Genomic DNA, 24,703 nt, shown 5'->3' on the forward strand with positions numbered 1-24,703 from the left:
GTTTTGCTGTGCCCCCTCTCCTATTATGTAACAATCCCTGCCATGTTATGTAATAAGTCATCGGAGAAGAGATTGCAAAAGTACAGTGTGCATAGCACCAAATTATGTTATTATACAAATCACACCCCATATATCCTAAGATTCATGATATTGATTAAAAATCAAGAATTTAGGATAAACTTATTAAAGTCTCATAATTTTTTTTTTCATTTAAATTATTGGGTTGATAAATTTTACATGTTATCAATCTTTTGTGGAGGCAAATTATACATTTTAAACATCTGATATGTTCAGTATACTAATATAAATATGAACATTTAAATGGACATATAGATCAGATTTTTTTTTTAATGTGTCATATTATTATATTATTAAAGATTATTATACATTATTATGCAAATACTAATAATCAAGTGCACAACGATATCCTGCCAGGAATTAATATTGCACATCTAATGGTATTTGATAATTATGCTTGTCGATATCTACATGTCAGTTGCATTTTCTATCTATAGTAGATGTTAAGATATTTACCATAAAGTTAGCTGTAGAATGGTGTCTAGCACATTAATGCCTTCTACTGATATATATATATATATATATATATATATGCCTTTCCTGCTAGATAGATTTTCAACAAACTTCTCAGAGTACTAGCATTGATAAGAGCAACATGTGAAAAGTTTGTTTGCAAAAGGGGTTAGATTTTTTTTTTAATTCTCCCATACTGCAGTATTGTTATAGATAATTTTTGCAATGCAGAGCAAAATCAAGAAGAAAGCGAATGTATTGAAAATGCCCATCAAATGACAAGCTGAGAGGGCTTTGTTGAAAATACATGAACAGGAACAACAATTTCGTCCTAATCCTTGGAGCTGAAGAAAAATTGCAAATATGTTTGTTTGTTCAGAGTCCGGGACGAAGCTGCTGTTTTGCTTTATCAAATTTCGACAAAGACTTCTTGCTTGCTCTTTGTCATGAAAGGGCATTTGAGAGTATATTTTCTATTTTCTTTAAAGTATTCTGGGTCAGAGGGCAACAACTCCCTGATTTCTCCCTGGGTATTGGGAAGGCTTCCATGAAATCTGGCATGGTTTGAAAACTAGAATGTGACTGCTGTTGCAGAGTTGATAAACATTGTTTTCGAAGCTAGAAGGTTTGGAAGAAGTATCCAAAATAATAGATTGCAGACACATGATAAAAAAAGTAAAATTAAAAAAAATGAAGACAAGGAAAAATTTCTGCAAAATCAATAGAAAAGAAATACATGTAGAAAGTTATATGCTTTAAAAAGGGGGAAACAATCTAAATTTTGAATTGTCTCTATACTCTTTGTCTTTTTGTACACACTTGTATCCTTCCTCTGTATTGCTCTGTTTGTCTGCATTGATATATGTATTCAGTGATTTTGCATGACGTGTTGTATTTAATCTGCTCGTTGTACTCGGCTGCACTGCTTTCCCATCATGCACCATTCCCCTCTAGATGTGTGAACTAACACCCTGCCTTTACAAATTAATTACTCCTATATATTCAAAATGTTTATTAAATGTTGATAAATATCAGTAAAAAAATGTATATATATCATGTTGTTCGTGCTGCATTATACAGATCTTAATATATTCTACCTATTTTACATACAGTATAAAGAACTAATTTGCCTAGGACCATTAAATATGCATAACTAATCAATGCAATAAAATTAGTATTACGAAAGTTTGTGAATAGCTATATTTTAGATATTTTATTTGCTGATGTAAAAGATATTTGTTGTAATTGCTGAAAGGCTTTATTTTTGCTATGTAAAATAGGATTTCTACGAGGTAAGAGCTAGATATGTCATAGTCCAGAGGATAGGTAGCAGGTATTTAGATGTTGGGCCCCCCCCCCCATGGGATAAATTATTCATAAGGCTATAAATGTTCTACTGGATGTTATTCCATGTACTATTAAATGCTTGTTCCTCTGAACAAAGTCATTACATGTATGTGCATGTGATATAATATATACTATATAGGCTTACTGGGTTTAAAAAAAAATAGAAATGAAAAAATTATTGACATAATTTTTTATGAAAAAAACTAAATAAATAAACTTGGATATTTTTCTGATGATACTTATTGGTGACTTTAAAACCCAAATTATACCATATCCTATTTTCGCTTTAAGTATTGGTATGTTATGAGTACTATTAGAAGTAGTATGGCTTTTAACAATTAGGAATGAAATGTCAGAGCTAGCGTAAAGTGAAGTTTCTAATACATGCTCAAAATGCTGTTGGCATGTTGGTATTTCTGCCCTTTGTAGTTTAGCCGTACTAACAAATAGCTGAAGATAAGACAAGGATAGATTACGTACCCAAATTAAAAATTACATTGTTGTTTGTATCATATCAGACAGAATACCTCCCCCAATTGCATTTTTGGATTATGACTGAAAAAAAAATTCACCTTTTCATTTTGGAAGTATGACAATACGTGTTCTAGATTGCATTGTTTGAGTATGACGGAAAACTCATTCACTGTTGCATTGTGGGTGCGTGACAGAACAGTACCTGTACATTCTTGTTGAAAGGTTACGCTAGATGTCATTTGGATTAGGTTTCTGTAAAACGAAACAGTTTCCTGTATGCCAGAGGTGACAAAATATTGCCCACTTTTATCAATTTCACTCCAGGTGACAGTCATGTAGCAGTAGAACCTGTAAATCTGATATTTTAGCTTTTTGTAGATTTTAGCTGACAAAATGTTACCTAAGGCTTTTCAATATTAATAATCCTAATAGGTATTTATATAGCGCTGTCTATTGAGAAATATTCTATTCTGAGGCAATTATTTATTATTAATTCCAGCAGTATGAATAATTCTAATATTGTAAATATTCTTTAACAGTAGTTAGTTGTCAATTTCTAAAAAGCTGTGTGAGAGTTTAAACATAAGGTACATGGGTATCATGCGATCAATCCATCCAAAACAAAGTATTACAACCTGTCTTTTAAAAAATCCAATTGTTCAAGGGGGGGGAGTCAGTTAAGTTTTACCGCTCCTTCAAGAATAAAGCAGAAATGCAGTAATATTTGAAATTTCCTTTTTCAGTGTGAGTCTCAATGCCTTTCAGTTGTCTAATATATTAACTGAACTGTGACATGCAGCATTACGCCTTTATTTTGTATGTGTATCTGAAATATTAATGAAGTTTTGAATTGTAGCTCATGATTCTTTTCTGTTTGTTTGGAATGTAGCTTCAATTATGACGCAACGCAGGCGAAACCTTCCAGCAATTTTGACACCTTCTGGATAGCTCTCATAACAGTATTTCAGGTGAGAAAATGAAATACTGTATTTGAATTTCATTCATTTTATTTCATTTATTCCATTTATTTCATTCTTTTTAGTTTATTTCATTCATTTCATTTCAGTTATTTTATTCATTTCATCATTCCATTCTTTGTTTTGCAAAAAGAAAAACAAATACAGTCAAGTAAATCAATTCAAAACAAGATTGTGCATTAATGACAGTTGACATAAATAACTGGCATATACATGTACATGTACATATCAAAACATACAATCAATAAAAAAAAATGTGATATACATGTTTTGAAAGTGGAAAAGCAAATTTAGTTTTTGGTTATTCATTTTGAAATGTAGTTTATGTGCAGCAAAACAGTGTGAATTTCAAGCACGATTCTTGGATCATTGATTAGTAATGTGGTTCCAAACCACATTGTCTCCTGCATTTATTAAGATGTTTAATCTGTTGACCACTGATTTGTCCAATTACTATTTGCTTTATTAAGGGACTTGCCAGTTCCAGTCACCACAGATTAAATGTTACATTTACCTATTTTAAGCATTTAGGTCATAAAACTGCAAATGAATGAATGAACCATCATCAAATATTCCTTTGAATATTTGAGAATTGATTTTTTTTTATTTATGTTTTTTTAAATTATGTAGATCCTAACAGGAGAGGATTGGAATGCAGTGATGTACCAAGGTATCAAGTCCCAGGGCGGGGTACCTAACGGAATGTGGGCGAGTATCTACTTCGTCATTCTGGTGCTATTTGGCAACTGTATCCTTTTTATTGATAATTACGATAAATATGTATATTGTGCCATTTATCTAGAAATTTTCTATTCGGAAGCACATTATATATTATTATTACCCCAATGCAGCTTTAGCTTGTTCATGAGCTGCCGTCTAGCGCTCATCGGATTCAAGGAATTAGTCCTGCCGGGTTTCCATTTACCTCATCTGGGTTGAGTGTAGCACAATCTGAGTAAATTTGTTGTTGAAGGAAAACATGCCATGGCTTGGGTCTGAACCCATGTCCCTTTGATTGAAAGACAGTCATAACCACTAGACCATGATGGTCACCTGCATTACCACATATTGATTTCAAAATTTCATTCCTGTTCTGGTGAATTTGTTGATACAGGTACAATTAAATTTTCCCTACTTTTTTTTGTTCATGTATTTCAATTAATTTGACAAAACAGTTTGCATCTAAAAATCACATTTTTTTACATTTCACATTGTTGAAGAGTTGTGCATTTTAAATTAAGACATTAATTACCAAATTTTGTGATTGCCATGGGATTTTTTTTCAGGGAATAAACTTTCCAGTAGGCAATGGGTTGAAGGAATGGCTGGTGCAGGATTTTTTAAAATCAGGAGGCAAAAGTAGTAAATTTGAAAATAAAGGGGGTGCAAATGACAATTTAGATTTAGCTACATGTATATTCTAGGGGCTTGCACCTTTCATACATAACTTTTATATTTTGAGGAACTAATTTCATATGAATTTACTTGAATTTTTACAAAACAAACAAATTTGTGAAATGGATGAAAATATTTTTTACCCGATTGCTAAGAAAGCATGAATGCTTGTAAGCAAGCAACCGGAGGACCCACAGCTTAGGTCCTCTCTGAGGATTGGCAATTCTTAAATCATGGGGTGCACCCCCCCCCTCCTGGATCCACCACTGGTACAGATACAGTTTTTACCACTGTTCAAGCTATTGACAAGTTTTCCTTAGCGAGGTATGACCCACCTTCACAGACACACTGTTGAATGTCTTCCTTGCCATTGCTGTTGACAACCTCGCCAACGCCCAGGAGCTGACCAAGCTTGACCAGGAGGAAGATGAGGAGAACAGGGAGGCCGCAGCCAGGGAGCTCCAGGAGCTCCAGGCTTCACAGACGCCCAACCTCAGCAGGAGAGGATCGCCAAACCCTGATCATCTACCAATGTAAGTATGAATGCTTGTAAGCAAGCAACCAGAGGACCAACGGCTTAAGGTCCTCTCCAAGGGACCTTGTAACGAAGATTAATGCCTTACCAAAGGGCACTAGCACACCAAGTGGGAATTGAACCCTGGTCACCAGATTTCAAAACCCCCGCTCTACTGACTGACATTTATTAAAATGCTTAGTTTATACATTTGATAAGAGCGTCGCTCAATCGATACATGTTAAGTCTCTGATTGGTGGGGAGTGTCGCAGCTGATATTGCACGGTGTACACATCTCATGCTCGAGTGAACCCCAAACTTCAAACCTTGTTTTCTCCTTATTTTTTAAACTCTTACTGAATCTCCTCTGCATTCAATCAAGTACTTGTAATGGTTATTGTTGGTCAGTTTTAACATATATATCATTTTAAAGCTTAGGAAATTAATTTTCAAGCTCAGTATTCATTTTAGTCGACTTACTGTTGGATTTGGGGGGTGGCAGGTCGCAAATGTAAATTGTACATGACTTGCTGTGAACAGACAAGTCTTTTTAAGAACTCACTCCAGTTCAAAACTTAGATTGATCATAAGTTACACTGATTCCTACCAATTGATTTTCATGAAAAGGTGATTATAGATCCTTTCCAACTTCACAGAAAATCGTTAACTATTTTTGTATTCTATTTCATTTTTTATCTATTTATCAGTGAGGATGGCACCAACATACAGCTGAATGACATGAAAGACCCACAGAGAATGAATGGAGATCACAATGGAGACATGGTGGACGAAGGTAAGTGCTTACCGCATAGACTCACTACTCCAAAAGGGGTTGTCGACAACCGGGTGATCCTCATAAAGAGTCAAAAGTCAACCTGTGGCACTGGTAACACTGATATGCATCGAATACACATTTGGACATTTTGATGATTTCCCTAAGTTCCCCGGAATAATTAATCTTAATGGGATATAGAATAACAATAATTTTATTGGGATTGAGCTGAAAGAACTTGTTTATGTAACTTCAGAATGAATTTAACTCATAATTTGTGCATTGTTGAGATATACTGTATGTGGACTATTATTTTGTTTTGGATGAGAAACTAGCAAATTGTCCCCCTTACCTAATATGTGATTGCAATTCTAATTTCCCTTGTCATTTGTTTGTTCTGCATTGAAATTAAAAGACGATTTACTAAATTTGCAATTAATTATCAATGATTTTAATATCTAGTAATCATAGTTAGTGGCGTCCAAACGTTCTGATCAGATCTGAGGGGCGGTCATTGTTGAATCACAATGGCTTGCCCTCCGATCTTGTCTTCTCAGAGCAGTCTGGCACCAAGTAATCTGGCAAATAAGCCTAAATAAGTATTCCTCATTTCCTAACTGATATGTTTATTCAACACCCTTAATGATATATTCATTATTTTTTATTTAATTGAGGGTTAAATGCTATAATCTGCCCTGTTCTGACAAAAAGAAGCAAGTGACAGAAATGTAATTTCCTGTAAAAGACAAAAAGATGTCTGTGATTTACATAGATGCAAGTACATTAGCATGACAATGCTTATGCCATATCCCATAGCAGCATTAATTGTCTTTGTAACTTTTTACCTGGGAAAAGAAATCATTCTATCACATGTAAAAACTCAATTCTGATTTATTGTCACTTGTTCCCTTTTGCCAATGTTGAGAAGGATATGTTCATATTCCTCCAAGGGTTTGGGTCAAGATTCCATTTCAGGGAAGCATTTCATGAAACGAGCCAGTGATTTTCACTGACCATTTTGCTCTAAACTAATCAAATTCAGGAATTTCAGTGGCTTATGACAGTCAAGTGAAAATCACTGATTACTTGTTCCATGAAACAAGGTCCTTGTCATTACGTCTGTGAGATGGTGACCTAGTCCATGGAAAACAAGAAAAGGCTTATTTACTCTGAAGCTAATCATACACATAGTAGCTGTCTTTGGGTTGCCGGCATGACTTATGTAGTATTTGAAGTGGAATCATTAAGTACCATCAGCATATAGAGGCCATTTGGTGGTTTGGGGTTATAGAAGGTCGTATGCAATCTACTTTATACATGTAGCTATGTATCATTTAATGTATGGTGTGTGTTGGCAATACTAACTCATCATTTCTTGAATATCGCATGCAATACATCAAGCTTTTTTAATAGTGAATCTGACCCTCAGTTTGCAACCAATTGTAGGATCAATTGATTTTTACAGTTGATTGCAAAGATCGCTATTGTGCTGTCAATCATAGGAAATTGACCTTACAATGGATTGCTGAGATGTAGGACCAAGGGACATGTAGTCATGTACTGTGAAATCTAACATGAATTTCTGGTGTACAAAAACCTGAGATGTTCTAACTTTACTAGTCAAAGATTTCAAGCCCCAAGTCTTTTCATCCCTTTCCACTGGTATATCCAGGGTCCTTTTTTTGGGGGGGGGTATGACGTGCAACAGAGGTTGGAAAAATCTAAATAACTTTCAGAGTGAATTGAAAATACTCAAAGAGCTCCTTCAAATGGCGTGCAACATGGGTTGAAAAAATCTAAATAACTTTCAGAGTGAATTGAAAATACTCATAGAGCTCCTTTAAATGGGGTCCTCTTGAGGCTAAATCTGCACCCTATATACTTGGTTTTAACATTCATAGATCCTTTTTATGACACCTTTATGTTAAAGGGAAGAACATATGAATCATTTTGGGTTTTCAAAAAGATAATCAACCATCTGACCAATGATTTGATGTCTTTTCCCATTCTTGCAATATGCTCAAACACATTTAAATGTTCATTTTAACAGAAATCTGCTCAAAAAATAGTATGTTATTTATAGAACAACTTATTGTTTTTCTAACATGCCGGCCTTGTGTTTTATAATGGACATCTTGATAAGATTTCCAATTTTCAATGATACCTGTGAATATATTTGTCGTGTTTGAAAGAATTGACTGGTTGGATACTTCATACAGGATGACATATAATGAATTTCATTCGATGTGTTATGAATAAGAATGAAATCCACACCAATGCAATAATTACCTTCTCGAGTTTAACAATGCAATTCATAGAAAACAGTGACTATAATCATGCTCTCATTTCCACAGACTATAACACAAAAATGTACAGTGTATCATACCTATTGTAAAGCCTTTACTAACTGATAGTAATTGATTTTAAGATTGATTAACATTTTTCATTTTGCTGGGAATTGCACTAGAATTATATTTCCATGTATGTAGCACTATATCGATCCGGGTGGGTGTTTCATAAAGCTGTTCGTATAAAGTTAAGAGCGACTTTAAGAACGACTGGTAATCCTTTGTAGTGGTAAATGGTATTCATTGGCAATGGTTAAGTGCTTAAGAAAGGTTCACTAGTCATTCTTAAAGTCACTCTGAACTTACAAACAGCTTTATGAAACGGCCCCCTGCTTCATTTTCATGTAGGCATCGGGAGAGTGTTTCACAAAGGGATGGGTGACTAAAATCAAACTGAAACCATGACAAGTCAAGTTGTTGAGATCATCACTTTTGGTATCAGTTTGTTAAAAAAAATGCAAAGCGTTTGCCAGTATAAACTGAGTGCAACCTTTTCAGCTCATAAATAGAAACAAAAATCTTTAAAAAAGAAAAGCAGGAGACAGACCTGCAAAGAAGAATCATAATCTTGCTGTATGGTGATCATAGTTCAAAACAAGGTTGATTAATTGCTCTTTAATGAATAAATCCTCATTACATTAAGTCCATCCATCTTATGCTGTTGATCTTCATTAACCCCTTTTCCCGCTGTCTTAAAGCTGTCAACTTAAATAAACACTGATAAAATGGCAGGATGGCCTGCAATAGTTAAATTTGATTTTAATCATTCATAGTCATTGTGAAACACCTTTATTTTGTTTGGGTATGAAATGCATCATCATAGGAGGCTGTTTCATAAAGCTCTTTGCAAAGTTATGCATCTCTTTATGAAAGACAGAATTATGAAGTGCCATGTGTGTCCAAAATCTTAATGGGATATTTACATGCTATGTCTGTATATCATACTTGGTCTTTATGAAGTCAGTCGGTCATAAGCCCAAAGTTTTAAATCCAATTTTGACCTTGTTCAATGGAGGTGACTGGATTCTCCTGGCACCTGAGGGAAAACATATTCATAGTCCTAAAATTATATATTTTTTTGTTTCAACAGTAAGAATAATAATCAACATCAGCATATTCCAACACAATAGCTAACTCTATCGAAACGCACATTTAGTTTGTCATAATTTTGTCGTTCGTAAGTTTGTTTGCAAACAGTTTTGTGAAACACACCTCATGGATGGTATGGTGTAAAGCATTCTAACATGATGGTTTGTGGGATGGCCATGCTACTAACATTGATTGCAAGATCATGGGGTCTCTTGTATACATGTGTTATCATTAAGTGTACCGGTAATATTTGTTTAGTGTAAGAAAAAATGTTAACTTCATAATTTTCCAAAAAATTGAGTAAATGTCATTTTAAGCATACAGATAAATTGTTAATACTCCATTTTGAATAGCTTATCCATGACTAGCACATGCAAAAAGAGATCTGCCTGGGCCTGTAACATAAAGCTTAGTGATTGATTGCAGGGATGATATCTATGAATGATCATACACAATAATCAATGCAATCAATCTTAGGAATCAGCCACATGATCAATCACTAAGCTTTTCTGCTACAGGGCCCTGATGTAAGTTTCTCCATTAAGACAGGGTCAGGTATCTTTATCCCTGGACCCTGTAACATAAAGCTTTGTAATTGATCATAAAGCTGATATCTATGATTGATCATACACAATAATCAATGCAATCAATTGTAGAAATTAGCACCAGGATCAAACGCTAAGCTTTATGTTACGGGCCCCTGATGTAAGTTTCTCCATTAAGACAGGGTCATGTATCTTCACCGCTGGACCCGGTAACATAAAGCTTTGTAATTGATAATGAAGCTGATATCTATGATTGATCATACACAATAATCAATGCAATCAATTGTAAAAATCAATCCCAAAATCAATCGCTAAGCTTTATGTTACTGGTTCCTCTAGGGTGTTCCATAAGAGTTGTCGGTACTAACCGAGAATAATCAGCTCTGACAGTTATCACATTAATAGAAAAAGGCCATTGCTTCTGAGTCAATCAAAACAAGGATTTCACTGAAAACAAACTGACAATTTTGAGACTGGATTTACAGATTGGATCCCTTTTTCACACTGACCCGTCTAACAGATAGCCTGATAGGGAATGGTCTTAATCTTTATAGCTTGCAAAAAAAAAACACCTTTGTAAAAGATATGGTGCACAACATGAGAAATATTTGTATGGATCAATATCTTTAAAAAGTCTCTGTTGATTAAGGAATCATTTTCATGAGAGTATTTTGGTTGTTGTACATGTATGTTATGTCATAGAGGACATTTCTGTTTGTTTGGTATTGTATTTTTTATTGTATCGTATTCTGTTGTATTGTTTGTTTTGTATTTTATTGTATCGTATCATATTGTTTGCATTGGACTGTGTTGTGCTATATTGCCCCCCTTCAATCAGCATGTACTTGTGTATGAAGGCCTTGTGTTTCATGACAATGTTATACTGTCATGTTGTATCTCTCTCTCTCTCTGCATGCATGCAAGCCAATTAGCTTCTCCGCCTGCTATTAAACCTAACCACGCTCCCTTGCATCAATATCTACGCTTCTCGTTTTTATGGGCCTTATGGGATCTGTCATCGCTTCATGCGCAATGTACCTAACAGTCCGCCCCGCATGCATCCTCCCCACCCGCCGCTCATTGAATCAATCATCGTGTACAGGTAAACACGCACATATATCCTCATGCTATGCTAATTGCTACAAACAGCTTGCGGAGGTGGAGGCAACGGATTAACAAACTAACAGCCAGCCGTTCTTGTTTCCATGGATACCCATTTAATTTCTCACCAGATGTGGTATCAAGTTGATTTTTATAGAAAAAGCCCCTACTTTTCAAACCCTCTCCCTTATTACTACATATCCGAACCTGTTTCTTTTTCTTTACCTTCTATTATTAATCTATATCTATGCTATTGTCTTGATTTAATTTTCTTTGTAATATGTTTGATTCAAAAAGCATATATTAGAATTTGTAGGCAAAATTTTGAACAACAAAAATGTTGTCCTCTTTTGTTATACTCAAATTTGAGAAAATGTAATATTCAGTTGATACTGAGTGGAAGTATTATTTATCATTGTAATTTGACTTCAAACAAAAGAATTTCTAGTTGCATTATTTCAGATGTTAAAATGAAAAACAAATGGATGCGTCCACCTTTGTCTATAGTACAAGTCAAATTCAAAGTACTTTACATGCCCTAGTTATTTATCAGTGAATTGTAAGTCAAACTTCCCTTTTGTCTCCATATTACTTGTTTTGAAATAATGCATTTGGCTAAGGATATCATCTAGGGATTAGTTTCTAAAGATTTAAGATTTTTAATCTGACCTTTTCTTTGATATTTCTTACTTCCTATCGTATACTCATGTTCCTATCTATTCATCTCATTTACCCACCCCCTTAATATAATTACTCATCCCCCCTCCCCGAATCTCTCTTCTACTCTCCCAACCTCCCACTGGGCCCAGAATACAAATTCCCCATAATTTTCCCCTGAATTCTTAAGATCCCTAAAGAAATTAGGTGCCCAATCCTCCGTCTTTCTTTACCTTTTCAAAGATCTCCATCTCTCATGACTAGCTGTGAACTCTTCCCCGTGATCTCCCAGTGCCCTAAAGAACCCCCCCCCACCCCCGCCCAATTTTCTTTAAGTTCCTAAGAAACTGGGTCCCTGGCCCCTTATTCTCGGTCTCTCCTGATCTAACCAAACAAACCTCCATACCTCTCCCTAGACGATCCCAATGGCGACGCTAAGGGCAAAGGTTTTTTTCGGAGAACGTACCACCAGCTTAACGTCCACGGCATCCCCTGGCCGTGCCCTTCCTGCGAAAATGTTGAGTGTCCTTGTGTGTGTACGTGTACCTGTAGCTGCCAAATGAGAAAGAACGTCAACAACAACGCCAAAGAAAAAGGTCCTCACTTCCTTCACTCTGGTATTTTACTCATAAAACATGACTTGTGTGTGTTTTCTTTCCTGTGATACATTTATCGATTGTTTTGGTTGATACTGTTTGTCATGCATTCAGTTCTGTTGATATATTTAAATGTATGTTGTTCTTTATTAATTGCTTGTATCTTACATGTTCCAGATACTTTTGTTTGTTCCTGTGACTAAATTGAAACTTCAATTACAGTGCCAGCAAGATGTGAGACTTGTATACACAGTGATGCTGTTTAAAATTGTTGTACACTGTTAACTATATAAATTTAAGAGTAGTTAACAGTGTAAACAAGTTAATAAGATCTTAAACAACAAAGTTTCATTTCTAATAAATCAAGCATGGCTGTTTGAAATTGAACACACTTGTTTAAGCTGTTAAACACCTAGTATCAAAGTTCATATGACAAACAGCATTTTACATTTTTTTAAAACATTGTTTTTGCTGTGTAGTTCATGTTGTTGCTCAGAAAATTTCGAAATGCCCTCATCTTTATCACATATACTCTTTCTGTATAAATAAAGCAATGTTAAAATGTATAATAGTGGGGATATGAAGGAAATCATATCATACAACAAAATATCGTCTAACAATTATCAGTTGTCAGAAAACAATAGTCCGTCAGAAAATGATAATAATTAGCCAATGCAACAAAGTAATGTTTAAAAAACAACCAAAAAAGTTTAGAGATTGCAGTGGTATTCACATGCTGGTCTAGAGTATAATTATAAAAATCACCTTGTAGATAGATACACAATGGGGCTGAGCGACAGGTTGGCGCAGATGAATTCGAATTCTTCATGTCCAGAGAAAAGTTTGGGTCCAGGTGAAATTTCAAATTTGAGAAATTTCCTGGGGAACAACTTTACATCCAACGTATTTAGATATTTAATTGACCGAGAGCAGATTTGACATAAATTTTAGTGTCTTCTACCAAACAACCATTTATATACTTTTTTTAATTCTGAAAAGAATATGAATTTAGCTCGATGATAGGTATTGAATTATATTCAGTATATGATATTTTTTTTAAATCTACTTGTAGCAGTTTTAAGAAAGTGCATTTCATTACAATATGACTTAGATGTACATGTACCTATAGTCTACATGTTCATGTTTGTCTATTGACAACTATTTACTATTGTTTATGTACCAGGCTTGGAGATCAATTAGTAGCAGATCAGTTAATTAAATTGTTATGCATGAGCCATATTGAAGTGACGTCATGGTGTCATTTTGCCCTTTCCCTTTCAAAGATCTTGTACCCCTCTTTTACCAATGACATCTGGGAGAATTTGCATACATAATATGTATGAACATCATACATTTGTTTGAGCCTTGATTAATTTGCAGTGGCTTTTCATACCAGATCAGTGTACAGATATATGAAAGAACCTGAGAATAGAATATAGAACAGATTTGAGTTAGCCTCAAGAGAATAAACATGAGATCTATTGAGTTCTATTGTTGAATAATTCTGTGGCTGTATTGTTAAGATTATAATATGATCTTTAGGGCCGTCTGCACCAGCCAGAGTTTTAAAATAATCCTGTTATTTCTGATGCGGCAAATTATCCCGATCTGAACAATCTCGACATCATTTGTAATGAAGACGCAATCATCGTGATGGTTGGCTGGATTAATCTCAAGCTTGCAAAATAGCGTGCTATTTAAGAATTATCCCGCTAATTTGCAGGCGCAGACGCACTCGAGATTCAACTTGGGATTATTTATTCAGGGTGTCTGACCATAATGCATCAAGCCTTGCTCGAGCACGAATTGCTCTTCTTGCACTGTTGGAGATGGGGTTTCTTGAATCTCAAGATTTCTTACCTCAAAGAAGGCTGATCAGGCTAAAGTCTGGAGATTGAGCAAACTCTGGCTGGTGTAGCACCACCCTTTGTGGCTCTTTAAATAGAGGAAAAACATCAGATATTTATGTTGCTAAATGGTTTTGGGGGCTGTATTACAAGATGTATATGTTAGATTATCACTTTATAGAACTTTCTAATTCAGGGCCTGTTCAGATAAGTAGGATTGTATACAAACCCAAACAAACTGTAATGCAACCTAAAGGTAGATTTGAAAGAAAAACGATTCCTCCTACCAAAAGCATTAATTATTTTTCAATGACCTTTCTATTTTTGAAGATTTTGATTATTTTTATCATTTCATCATGCAATGAAATATATTTAGATATAAAGAACTGGAACAGATATAATATACATGTTTTTATTGTTTTACTTTATATCTTAATTTTGCTATTATATTTATATTCTTATCGTGTATACTTTGGTAAAACAGGAACATAACCCAAACTCAATTTTATTAAAAGGACCACACATCACCATGAAGAGATTTAAATAATATTCTCTCTCTTGTCAGAATTTATTTTTATCAATTGTTCATGATTATCATCTTAATATATTTCTATATCAATTGTGGAATTATTTCCAAACTTAATCTAATCCGTATACTTTACATTTTTGTGTACACGCAGAAGCTGACGAGAACGATGAATCATTTCATCCCAAGCCGATGGTTCCATATAGCGCCCTCTTTATATTTAGCACCACCAACCCGTAAGTGTACACATGGTCATGTACTGTACATTATTTATCAAGACAATGACAATTTTTTTCCTTATGAAAAAGGGCAGAATATTGTATTAGCATCACCTTACTTATAATATGATAACATTTAATATTCCTCTCCACTTGCTGTAAAAATTGAATCAATGATATTTTATATTTTTCCCTTTCAAAATATTTTGTTCATACATCTTTGTTTTGAATTTCTGGAACAAACTTGATGAAAATTATGAAGTTGTGTGATTTTGATAAACAGGAATCATGTGAATGATTTAATATTTCCACACATAGAGGTATGAATTCGGACAACAAGAGACTGTCAGTAATAATCTATTAACATTGCTGAATTAGGCTAAATGGGCCTGATCTAATTGGTATCTATTTGTATATTTTTTTTCTCGTTTTGGACATTTTCTTTGCTGTAATTCTTTTTTTATTGGATTCAGGAAAAAATATATATATTCCACAGGAAGCACTTCTTATAGATTCCATACATGTACCTGTATTTATGTATTTATCATGTATCATTTTAGATGCTTCACAATATACCACATACTTTTTCTTGAAAGTGAGTTATCCGAGAAATTCTATCTATTTCCATTGTAAATTCTCTTTGATATAATCCTATCTTGCAACCCATGATTATTTCTTAAGTAACCGTATTTAGTAATATGTCTATCTCCTTTTCATTCTTCTTTCTTTCTTTACAGCGTTCGCCGTTTTTGTCACTACATAGTCACACTACGCTACTTCGACACAATGATTATGGTTGTTATTGCCCTCAGTAGTATAGCCTTAGCAGCAGAAAACCCCATAGACCCTGACGACATGAGAAACCAAGTAGGTTATCATTATTTTGTGCAGCATAGAGGCCCGTATTCTGGAGTCAGGTTTAACTTAGACCGCAGTCGTAACTCTCTGCTAAAATTATGAGGAGCCCCAAAAATGCAAAAAAAAATCTGTTTATATTGTTTATCTCTTATGTTTACTATTTTGTTTCCTGTTGCTTTCATAATGAAGAAAAATACTTCAGAATACTTTGGTTATCATTCCCAGACAATTATGAGTTATTTGTTAATAATTTGAATGTGTTAGGAATTTCTACCCAAATTGGCAATCTATAATTAACCACAATTTTAAACCAGGCTTTAATGTAAACCTGAGTTCAGAATACTGGCCAGAATCTTTGTGAAATGAAACAAAAATTCACCCAAATGTACTTTTCATCCCTGGCCACCAAAAGGGCAAAAATAAATCCAGCTATGAATATCATCATTTTCTTATGTATAAGCTCCAACTATGACAGTGATAAGTTAATCTCGGCCTTACCAAAATGTGGAGAAAAAAAATTGTAACTGATGTCTTCACATCAATTAGGCCCATGCAGTCAGAAGTGGTGAAGGAGTTACAAATAGGATATCAATAAAAAGCTGATGAGTTGCTCTTTCATATCCAGGTATTAAAGTTAAAGGAAAGTGTTTCACAAACATTGAGTGTGACTTTGAGTTGCTCTTGTATTTTAGTTTAGTGCAATACATAACGCCTTGCTACATTGGTCAGATCATGCACTTGAGATGCCCACTACAACGTATCTATCAATCAGAGTGCCTATTGCCTTTTAACCATAACTCAACTCTTTGTGAAAACATTCCTCAGGATAGTGCGTATAAAAAATTGGTAATCCTATTTGTTGGGAGGAGAGGGGGGGTGGCAATATTCTGATATTATTTAATATCACATTTAACTTTTATCCCTGGATATGAAAGAGCAACTCATCAGCTTTTTATTGATACCCTATTTGTAATTCCTTCACCACTTCTGACTACATGGGCCTAATTGATGTGAAGACATCAGTTACAAAAAAAAAATTTCTCCACATTTTGGTAAGGCCGAGATGAGTTTATCACTGTCATAGTTGGAGCTTATACATAAGATAATGATGATATTCATAGCTGGATTTATTTTGCCCTTTTTGGCAGAGGATACAAAGTGCAACTATTATTACCCCGGTAACCCTACCAATGCCCCATTGCATAAAAGTTACTATTATGGTAACTTTGCCGTTGAATGATAACTACCATGGTTACAAGGATAAACAGCCAATCAAAATCAAGGATTCAATGCAAGTTACCATGGGGAGGCAAAGTTGCTCTCATAGTCTCTTTGATACAATTGGCCCAAGGTAATCATTTATCTCACTTGGGTTGAGTGCATTACAATGTGGATCAATTTCTTGCTGAAGGAAATTACAACCTTGGCTTGGATTTGAACCCATGGCCCCATGTCCAAAGTCCAGAGACTAACTAATCCACTGGGCCACAACATGCCACATGTGTATATATACAGTTTTTCCATCACCACTTCCAGAAAACTCTATAGGTAGAATATATCAAGAGTGTTTTATACTCATTGTAATGCACTCAACCCAAGTGACTGGGTGTTGTGGCGTGCACCTGTAATCCAAGCTGTGGGGAAGTGACAAATTGATGCAGAGGTTCGAAGTTCAAACCCTGGTCACGTCTTTCAGATGGTGACCTTAATGTTCGGTCCCAGACGTAAATAATAATATCTGATTGACACACGTCTGACAAAACTCAAATACACACACACACTCATTCACCCATCATTACCTGCATTTCCTCTTTCAGGTTCTAGAATACTTTGACTACGTCTTTACTGGTATCTTCACCATTGAAATGGTCCTGAAGATCATGGACATGGGCCTCCTCCTCCACAAAGGCTCCTACATGAGAGATCTCTGGAATATTCTTGATGCTATCGTTGTTGTTTGTGCCTTATTTGCTTACGCCTACAGGGGGTAAGTAGTCCTCTCCGCCGCGGTCCGCCGGCCATTGCACAGCGTGTGTTTAGGCCAACGCACACCTTACGACTTGTCTACGACCTGAACTTGGAATAAATGTATATAACAGTTGATGAGAGGATTTAATACACTAAGGTTCCGGGTTCTGTATCGCCCTGTGAATACTGGAATGAAAAGGTATTGTTCAGTCATTTCCTTGGTATACAAGCCAAAATTTGATCGTAGACCAGTCGTAGGGTGTGAGGTGGCCTTTACCAGACAGGAGATATCCTGTGGCTTGCTGGTGATAAGCAAAGTGATCATGTAGTCACTTTTGCATAGTGTGTGATATCCCGTGTCTAAAGTGTATACAGAACGGTATAAGCTTACAATTTTCAGATGGTTATTGCCAAATTTGGGATATTCCTTTTTATCAGAAAGATTTGATTTTGTCAAATGTACTGTACACCAACCATTTTGCACAAGATTTAGGGCTAGCTATTGGTAATTACAAAATATTCATTTTGTAAGCCACCTCCGTCAGCTTGAATCGTCTATCCGTCTCTCCCACACTTGGTGCAATGGTCAATATTTTTGTACTCTTCTGGTTCTTTAATTTGTATACTTTATATAGATTTTTATTTGATTCCGTTTCATCATGAATTGCTTCAATATGCCATATGTAAGATTTGATTGAGCGCATAAAGAGTCCACTCAATTATTTATCCAGTTTACTGTCTATAAACAAATAGATCAGAAATTTGATAATGGAGAGTCAAATTGGATGACCATCACTTCATTAAAAAAATCCTTTAAAAAAATTATACATTTGATGATATTCCTATTCCCAGAAAATAAGAAATAATGAATAGTTTTTGAAAAGTAAATATATATACATATATAATTTTGTTTGGGAAACATACTTTGATGATTCTGGCCATTAAAAGATGTATCAAATTGAAAAAAAGGAATATAAGGAGACCAAACACTAAAACAAAATCTATTTTTTTTGCGCATGCTCTGGTGATAACGTTAGTGATAATTTCTTCCACTTCTTCAGGTCTTTAGTTCTAACCAGCTTGAAAGCATCATTTACTTTGTGTAATTTTCAAAATGCATGAAGATATGTCATGTGTGAATGGAATATTTGACCTTTGACACGAGGGTAGGTGATTGAGATGGATCAGCATGTCCATGTGGTGTATCATCTCTTCTCATGCAATGATCATTTGACAAGCATGTATAGGGTGTTGCAAAAAAAATAAAACCACTCTCATAATTAACCTTATTTCATTGCACGAAATTCTTTATAGTGTCAAGAAAATGGTGCTGGAGTATGTACATGCATCACTTTATTAAAAGTGAGCATAACAAAATGCAGAATGCTATTCTAAATTTGTCATGTGGCATGGGTCATAAAAAGTGGAGCTGGTGTCTTTAGGTACCTTGTTAAAAGTCTGATCCGGGTCTCTCGCGCAGGAATCCCGCAAGCGGCCTTTCATTAACAATTCTTACACTTTATTATAGAGAAGACAATGAGGAATGCGGGGCTGATATTCTGAAAATTTTGTATCTTTTCTTTTAAATATTCTTCAAGAAGAACTCAGCAAGATAATACATTGTAGTTCGCTAAAATTGGCATGAGGTGTAATTACCCCTGCGCCTTTGATGCTTAATATGCTTGTGCGCTACTATGCTAAAAATACATGTGACTGTTCTAGTCATATCTTCTTCTTTGAAAAGATTCATCTCGAATACCAATTTTTAATTGCCAAAAAGTCTCTCAATCCGTCTCTGTAATGTCTTTGGAATGTCTCCTTTTGTAAAACAAGATGTTCTTGCGGGATGCAGCAAGAAATTATTATTTTTGATCGATAAATATCGCATTCACTATAAAAATACAATAGCCCTCTACCTCTTGTAATTTTTCTTGTATTTAGCAAGGAAGTTAGCATAACGCAAAGATAAGATATTTTTCAGAATAACTTTTATCTCGATGTATTATCTTTCGCACAGAGATATATATGTGCCATTATTAACTATGCATCATAGCTTTGACGCCATACACAAGCAGTGAATGTTCCAAGAAAATTTACAAGAACAGATACAAGAATTTTCAGAATGCAAATTTTATAGTAACTCTGAAGATAAAAGAATATTTCTCTTGAGACGATTTTCAGAATTCAGTCCCAGAAGAGCCGCTATGAAAAGACACATAATGCTCAATAGCAGGATTCCTGCTAAAAAGCCACGGCATGGACTTATGACAAGGTTCTATAATGAAAACTTGCCAAAATACAGTGCGTCCCACAAAAAAAGGTAACCCGTTTTCACAGATAGATTTCACAATTATTAAATGTGTTTTTTACTGTAAATTTGATACTTGTGGCAAGAGTGGAATCTCATCTCTAATTTGAAACGAAAAGCTTTGCAAATCATGCACGCATGGCAGATTACAAACAATAAATATTTAGGCATGTCAAAAACAATTTGCAAAGAAACTCATGTGGGAATCCGAGTCCACATTAATTTCAGTGATCAGTGAGGGAGACTTAACAAAGAATACAAAAGAAATGCTAATGAGCCAATCGTCAATAATCACGTTCGTCATATCACGAACCAATTTGTCAATTTTTCTGTGCAAGCTGGTATTGAAATCAAACTCGTTTGCTCATTAACACGTAAAGTGTTCGTCATATGTTAGGTATCGAAATAAAGAAGAATAATTGAAATATATATGTAAATTAGATATCAGAATTCATTTGCCTTTGAAGAAAAAAAACATGGGAATCCTGGATCCCTTTTTTCTGGGACGCACTGTACAATTTCTACAACAAAGACAATTCACCCACTTCTGAAAACAAAAGCAAAAGCACATTTTCGTTTGGCATTCTGACGAGAGAATATATTGCTTGGGTGTATTTGTGGCTCTTCACTGATTTTTTTTTCTCTGTGTTTCTATTTTTTTTAATTTCCTTTTCTTTGTGTGATTACAATGGCCCTTTCATTAGGGATGAGACAGATGCCAGGTAACCAAATAAATTAGATCCCCCTAACACCTAGAAATCTTCTCCTGTTGTTTGGAGTGAAATTGTTTTTGTTTTTTTGTATCTTTTTTTAAATTCCAAATTTGTGATTAGGCCCAAAGGAGAAGCATTCCCCCCCATATGTTTATCGCCCGCCCCACCCCTTCCCTTCTGTGTTTGTGCAAGTATATAAGGCACCATAACCTTAATTCTGTGCCACGTCTTGTATTAAACAGGAATTTCGCTCAGCATCATTTATTTTGGCAACCCGCATATTCCACTGTGCTGTCCATGATGAAATGAGAGAAATGTGGAAGCGCCGTGGTGTAGTGGTTCTGACTCTCGCCTTGTAAGTAGAGGGTCGTGTGTTCGAATCCCACCGCGGCCTAGCGTCCTTTTGCAAGGCGTCAATCCACACTTTGCCACTCTCACCCAGGTGCTAATTGGGTACCGGTAGGAAACAACCTTCATTGTGGTTGGTTGAGCAAGTGTGCGCCTAACAGGGTGCTAAAAAACTTTTAATCCAGTGACCGGGTAATAATAATTGTGAAGCGCTTCAAGCACTTGTAGATTGATTTTGCACTGTATAAAAGCCAATTATTATTTAATATCGATTAGAAGTAAAAAGATGCTGAGTGGAAGATGTGGCTTAGACTTATTTAAGCTGGCTAAATCCATTATTCAGAGCCTACCAAAGTAAACATGAAAGATTACTCTTTAAAATAAACTCTATAAAACAAAGATCGAAACACCCAAGTTATTTTTTTCTTAATTTTGTCAGGTTTCGCAAATGCATACTGTTGCAGCAGCATATTTTACATTAAAAAAAAGTGTTTCTGTTATTTTATGCATTGTAGCAAATTGTAGCTGTCTTTTCTTTGTTTTCATTTTATTGGATACATAATTATGGCAAATTTATAAATCTTTATCACATAAGTAACAGAAATTACAACCCAAAGCCTAAAGAAAATTTGACTATTCATCATTACAAGCATGAACCAATCTCTTATTTTGTTAGTTTTGAGTTGAAAAAAAATGTACAGGAGTCTATAATCAGTTGATATGGTAGTGATTTTGTAGGATTTAGACCCCCTTCCCCCATTATACTTGTACTACCCTTACCCCACCCCCTTTAATCCATCCACATAATTGTATCTGTGAGAGTTGTGCTGAGAGATTCCCCCTTCCCCCATTACTCAATCTGTTGATAATGTTAATGAACCATGACGCACTGTGATAACTACGACCATTGTACTGTGATACAATGGTAGGTTTTCGCACTAGTTAGAGTGGGCACAAAGTTGTTTAATGTTTTCTTTTAAGCAACGTACCAAGCAAGTTTCATACTAATGTTCACCAGTGTTAACAAATCTTATACCTATAGGCCTACTGTGTGAAGTGTGAACACACTGTCTTATCAGCTAATATTTCCACAGAGAAAAATACCTGTGTACTGTGTGCTAACACTACTCATCAAACTCTAACATGAAATGAGTATTTGCACATGTTATTCAAAGACAAAACCATAAGAAAATTACTGTGACATTGACACACTGACAAAAAAGTGAACACATAGGACCTATAAACCATATGTGATATTCTTGCCATGAAAGTATTAATTCTTTTCCACACCATTATATTTACATGGCACACATACATCTTGCTACTTGTAACTCTTTGTGCAAATGTTGAACATGTATGCGATTAAAACTAAGTTTGATGGACATCCTTATTGCCTTTGCAGTAATCTGGCATCCTACAACATACAAAAAAATGTTTGCATTTTGTTCATGCAGTTGAAGACGTGAGATAGAGAGTGATTTAGTCCTTCCAAACAGTATTTATGACTATATGAGATAAATCACACATTAGTCAAGTAACTTCAGCTGTGACAAACTTTTATTTTTGTTGGTAAAAGACAATGAATGAGTTTCAAACCATGTCCTGTACTTTATGTTTTTACTTGAATGTCAGCTGGACAATGTGAGCCTGACTTAGTTATTCTAGGTTGATATTTTTCATTGTCTCTTTAGTGTAAGTTGCAAAAATTAAAGTGTGACTTTAAATATTTAATTCAATTACACAAATTTGACTTATGCAAATTTGACTTAATCTCTAAGTGTGAATTTGAATGATATGAGTATGACAGTTAAAAGTTTGACTTATGTGAGTTTGACTTCAAGACAAGATTGACTTATGTATGACACATGAGTGTGACTTTATGTGGATTTGAATTGTATGATATGAGTTCTACACATTTAAGTATGACTTATGAGTTTAATTTGTATGAGTGTGACTTACATGAATGTGAATTTAAATCATAGGATTTGAGTATGACACATATGAGTGTAACTTATGTGCTTTTGACTTAATCACAAGATTGACTTACTTTAGTTTGCATAGTATGAATGTGACTTTTTTGGTATGGCTTTTGTCCATTATGTGGTTTAAATCATGCCAACTCACTTTAAGAGAAGTTGGCTGTGGATAACTTTATCAGTGTTTGAAAGACAAACTGTGATCTACTCACACACATGAATTTTTACCGCTACTTGAATAGTTTCATTTTGGACTTATCAAACAATATTTGACCAATTCTAGAGATACAGGTTCAGTCTCTTTTGTGATTTGACTACATTTTGATTTACATATAGTGCACCTTTAAGCCTCGATCTTGTAACAATTATTGGAACTATCACCCAAACAATCTATAATTGTGTGTTTTTAAGTGTGATTTACAGACTTGATATTCAAATTAGTGCTTGCTGGACCCTAAGCTGATGATTCATGAAATATATATATATATATATCTTTGTTCTGATTACTCTGCCCTGGCTATCAAATTTTCTTTTTCCAATGCCGTGGTTTCATCCCTCTCCTGCATGCACATATCTCTATGGATCTGTTTGTTAAGAAAGTTGTATTCTTTATACTGTTTCCCCCTTTTAATATTTCTATTTCCATTAAGAGCATCTTCACCCACGCCAATGACAATGACAATGGTGGAAAGGTAAAATGGTCAATATTTGATATCATCGCTGACTAGGTCATGAGATTACTTTTTGGAATGATGTCATTCACCTGAAATGTTTAATTGTATTTCAATTCCAAAATTGAATTGTTTCATGGAGGGGGGTTGAATGAAAAAAAAAACATGAGTCTGGATTTCATATTTAGATTTAAAAGTAGAAGTAAGAACAGCTTTATCATTTGGAATCCTGTAAAATTGCATGGATTAGATTTTAATTCCTGTAACAGTTCTACATCATTTCTCCGAGACGTTTTCAGCCATGGATGATAACATCCACTCCTTGGATGAAATGGGCGAAGAAAAATGGAATGTTGTGGCAGCATAGTAGTTTTATAGACATACAATGAATGAGTTTTGTTTGCCTGGCCTGTTATTGCCAATTGGTTTTCTGGCTGCCAAAATACAATTACATGTTACAGGTGAATGGTACAGTCCACCTAGCGACATTTTGAAAATGGCCTATTAAAAAAAGATGGTGCAAAAACGGAACAACTAATCAAAACTAACTCACATATACCATACTCCCTATCTCAGCTGACTTCTATAACTTCTATATTTTTCAGAAGCCAATAGACTATGTACTATTGCTGATGTGGTTTACGGTACACCATGTGGAGTGTTATAGAAGCAGTGGATAGAAGAAGAGAGGAAGTGGATAGGCGAGAAAGTGGAGATTTTGAGAATAGAGTATTCTTTCTTGAGAATAGTCCTGAAAAGGACTGTAAACCGGAAGGAATGTTGAGTGAGAACAGCTTGAGTAGTAGAGCTGATGAGGAGATGCTGGCTTGCGTCGGCGAGTAGAGATGATGAGTGGTAGAGAGACTCGACGTTTCGGACAGGTTGACTGTCCGTCTTCAGGACTCCTGAAGACGGACAGTCAAC

General features: G+C 35.0%; 1 protein-coding gene across 21 annotated transcripts in view; it reads left to right on the forward strand.

The window, feature by feature from the left end:
• The window catches only part of LOC121428589 (voltage-dependent calcium channel type A subunit alpha-1-like), a 203,248-nt gene that overhangs the window by 91,300 nt on the left and 87,245 nt on the right, over positions 1-24,703 (forward strand). For 17 of the 21 annotated variants that reach the window (XM_041625320.1, XM_041625326.1, XM_041625319.1 and 14 more), the window contains 9 exons: positions 3,242-3,320; positions 3,960-4,077; positions 5,068-5,257; positions 5,946-6,031; positions 12,167-12,367; positions 14,874-14,955; positions 15,675-15,804; positions 17,613-17,782; positions 23,759-23,800. In XM_041625320.1, the coding sequence (XP_041481254.1) occupies positions 3,242-3,320; positions 3,960-4,077; positions 5,068-5,257; positions 5,946-6,031; positions 12,167-12,367; positions 14,874-14,955; positions 15,675-15,804; positions 17,613-17,782; positions 23,759-23,800 (1,098 nt within the window). Of the gene's footprint in view, positions 1-3,241; positions 3,321-3,959; positions 4,078-5,067; positions 5,258-5,945; positions 6,032-12,166; positions 12,368-14,873; positions 14,956-15,674; positions 15,805-17,612; positions 17,783-20,775; positions 20,794-23,758; positions 23,801-24,703 lie in introns of all 21 variants that reach the window. The other 4 variants (XM_041625324.1, XM_041625323.1, XM_041625329.1 and 1 more) reach the window with 4 other exon arrangements.

Source organism: Lytechinus variegatus, chromosome 15 (assembly GCF_018143015.1).
Source record: "Lytechinus variegatus isolate NC3 chromosome 15, Lvar_3.0, whole genome shotgun sequence".
Taxonomy (NCBI): domain Eukaryota; kingdom Metazoa; phylum Echinodermata; class Echinoidea; order Temnopleuroida; family Toxopneustidae; genus Lytechinus; species Lytechinus variegatus.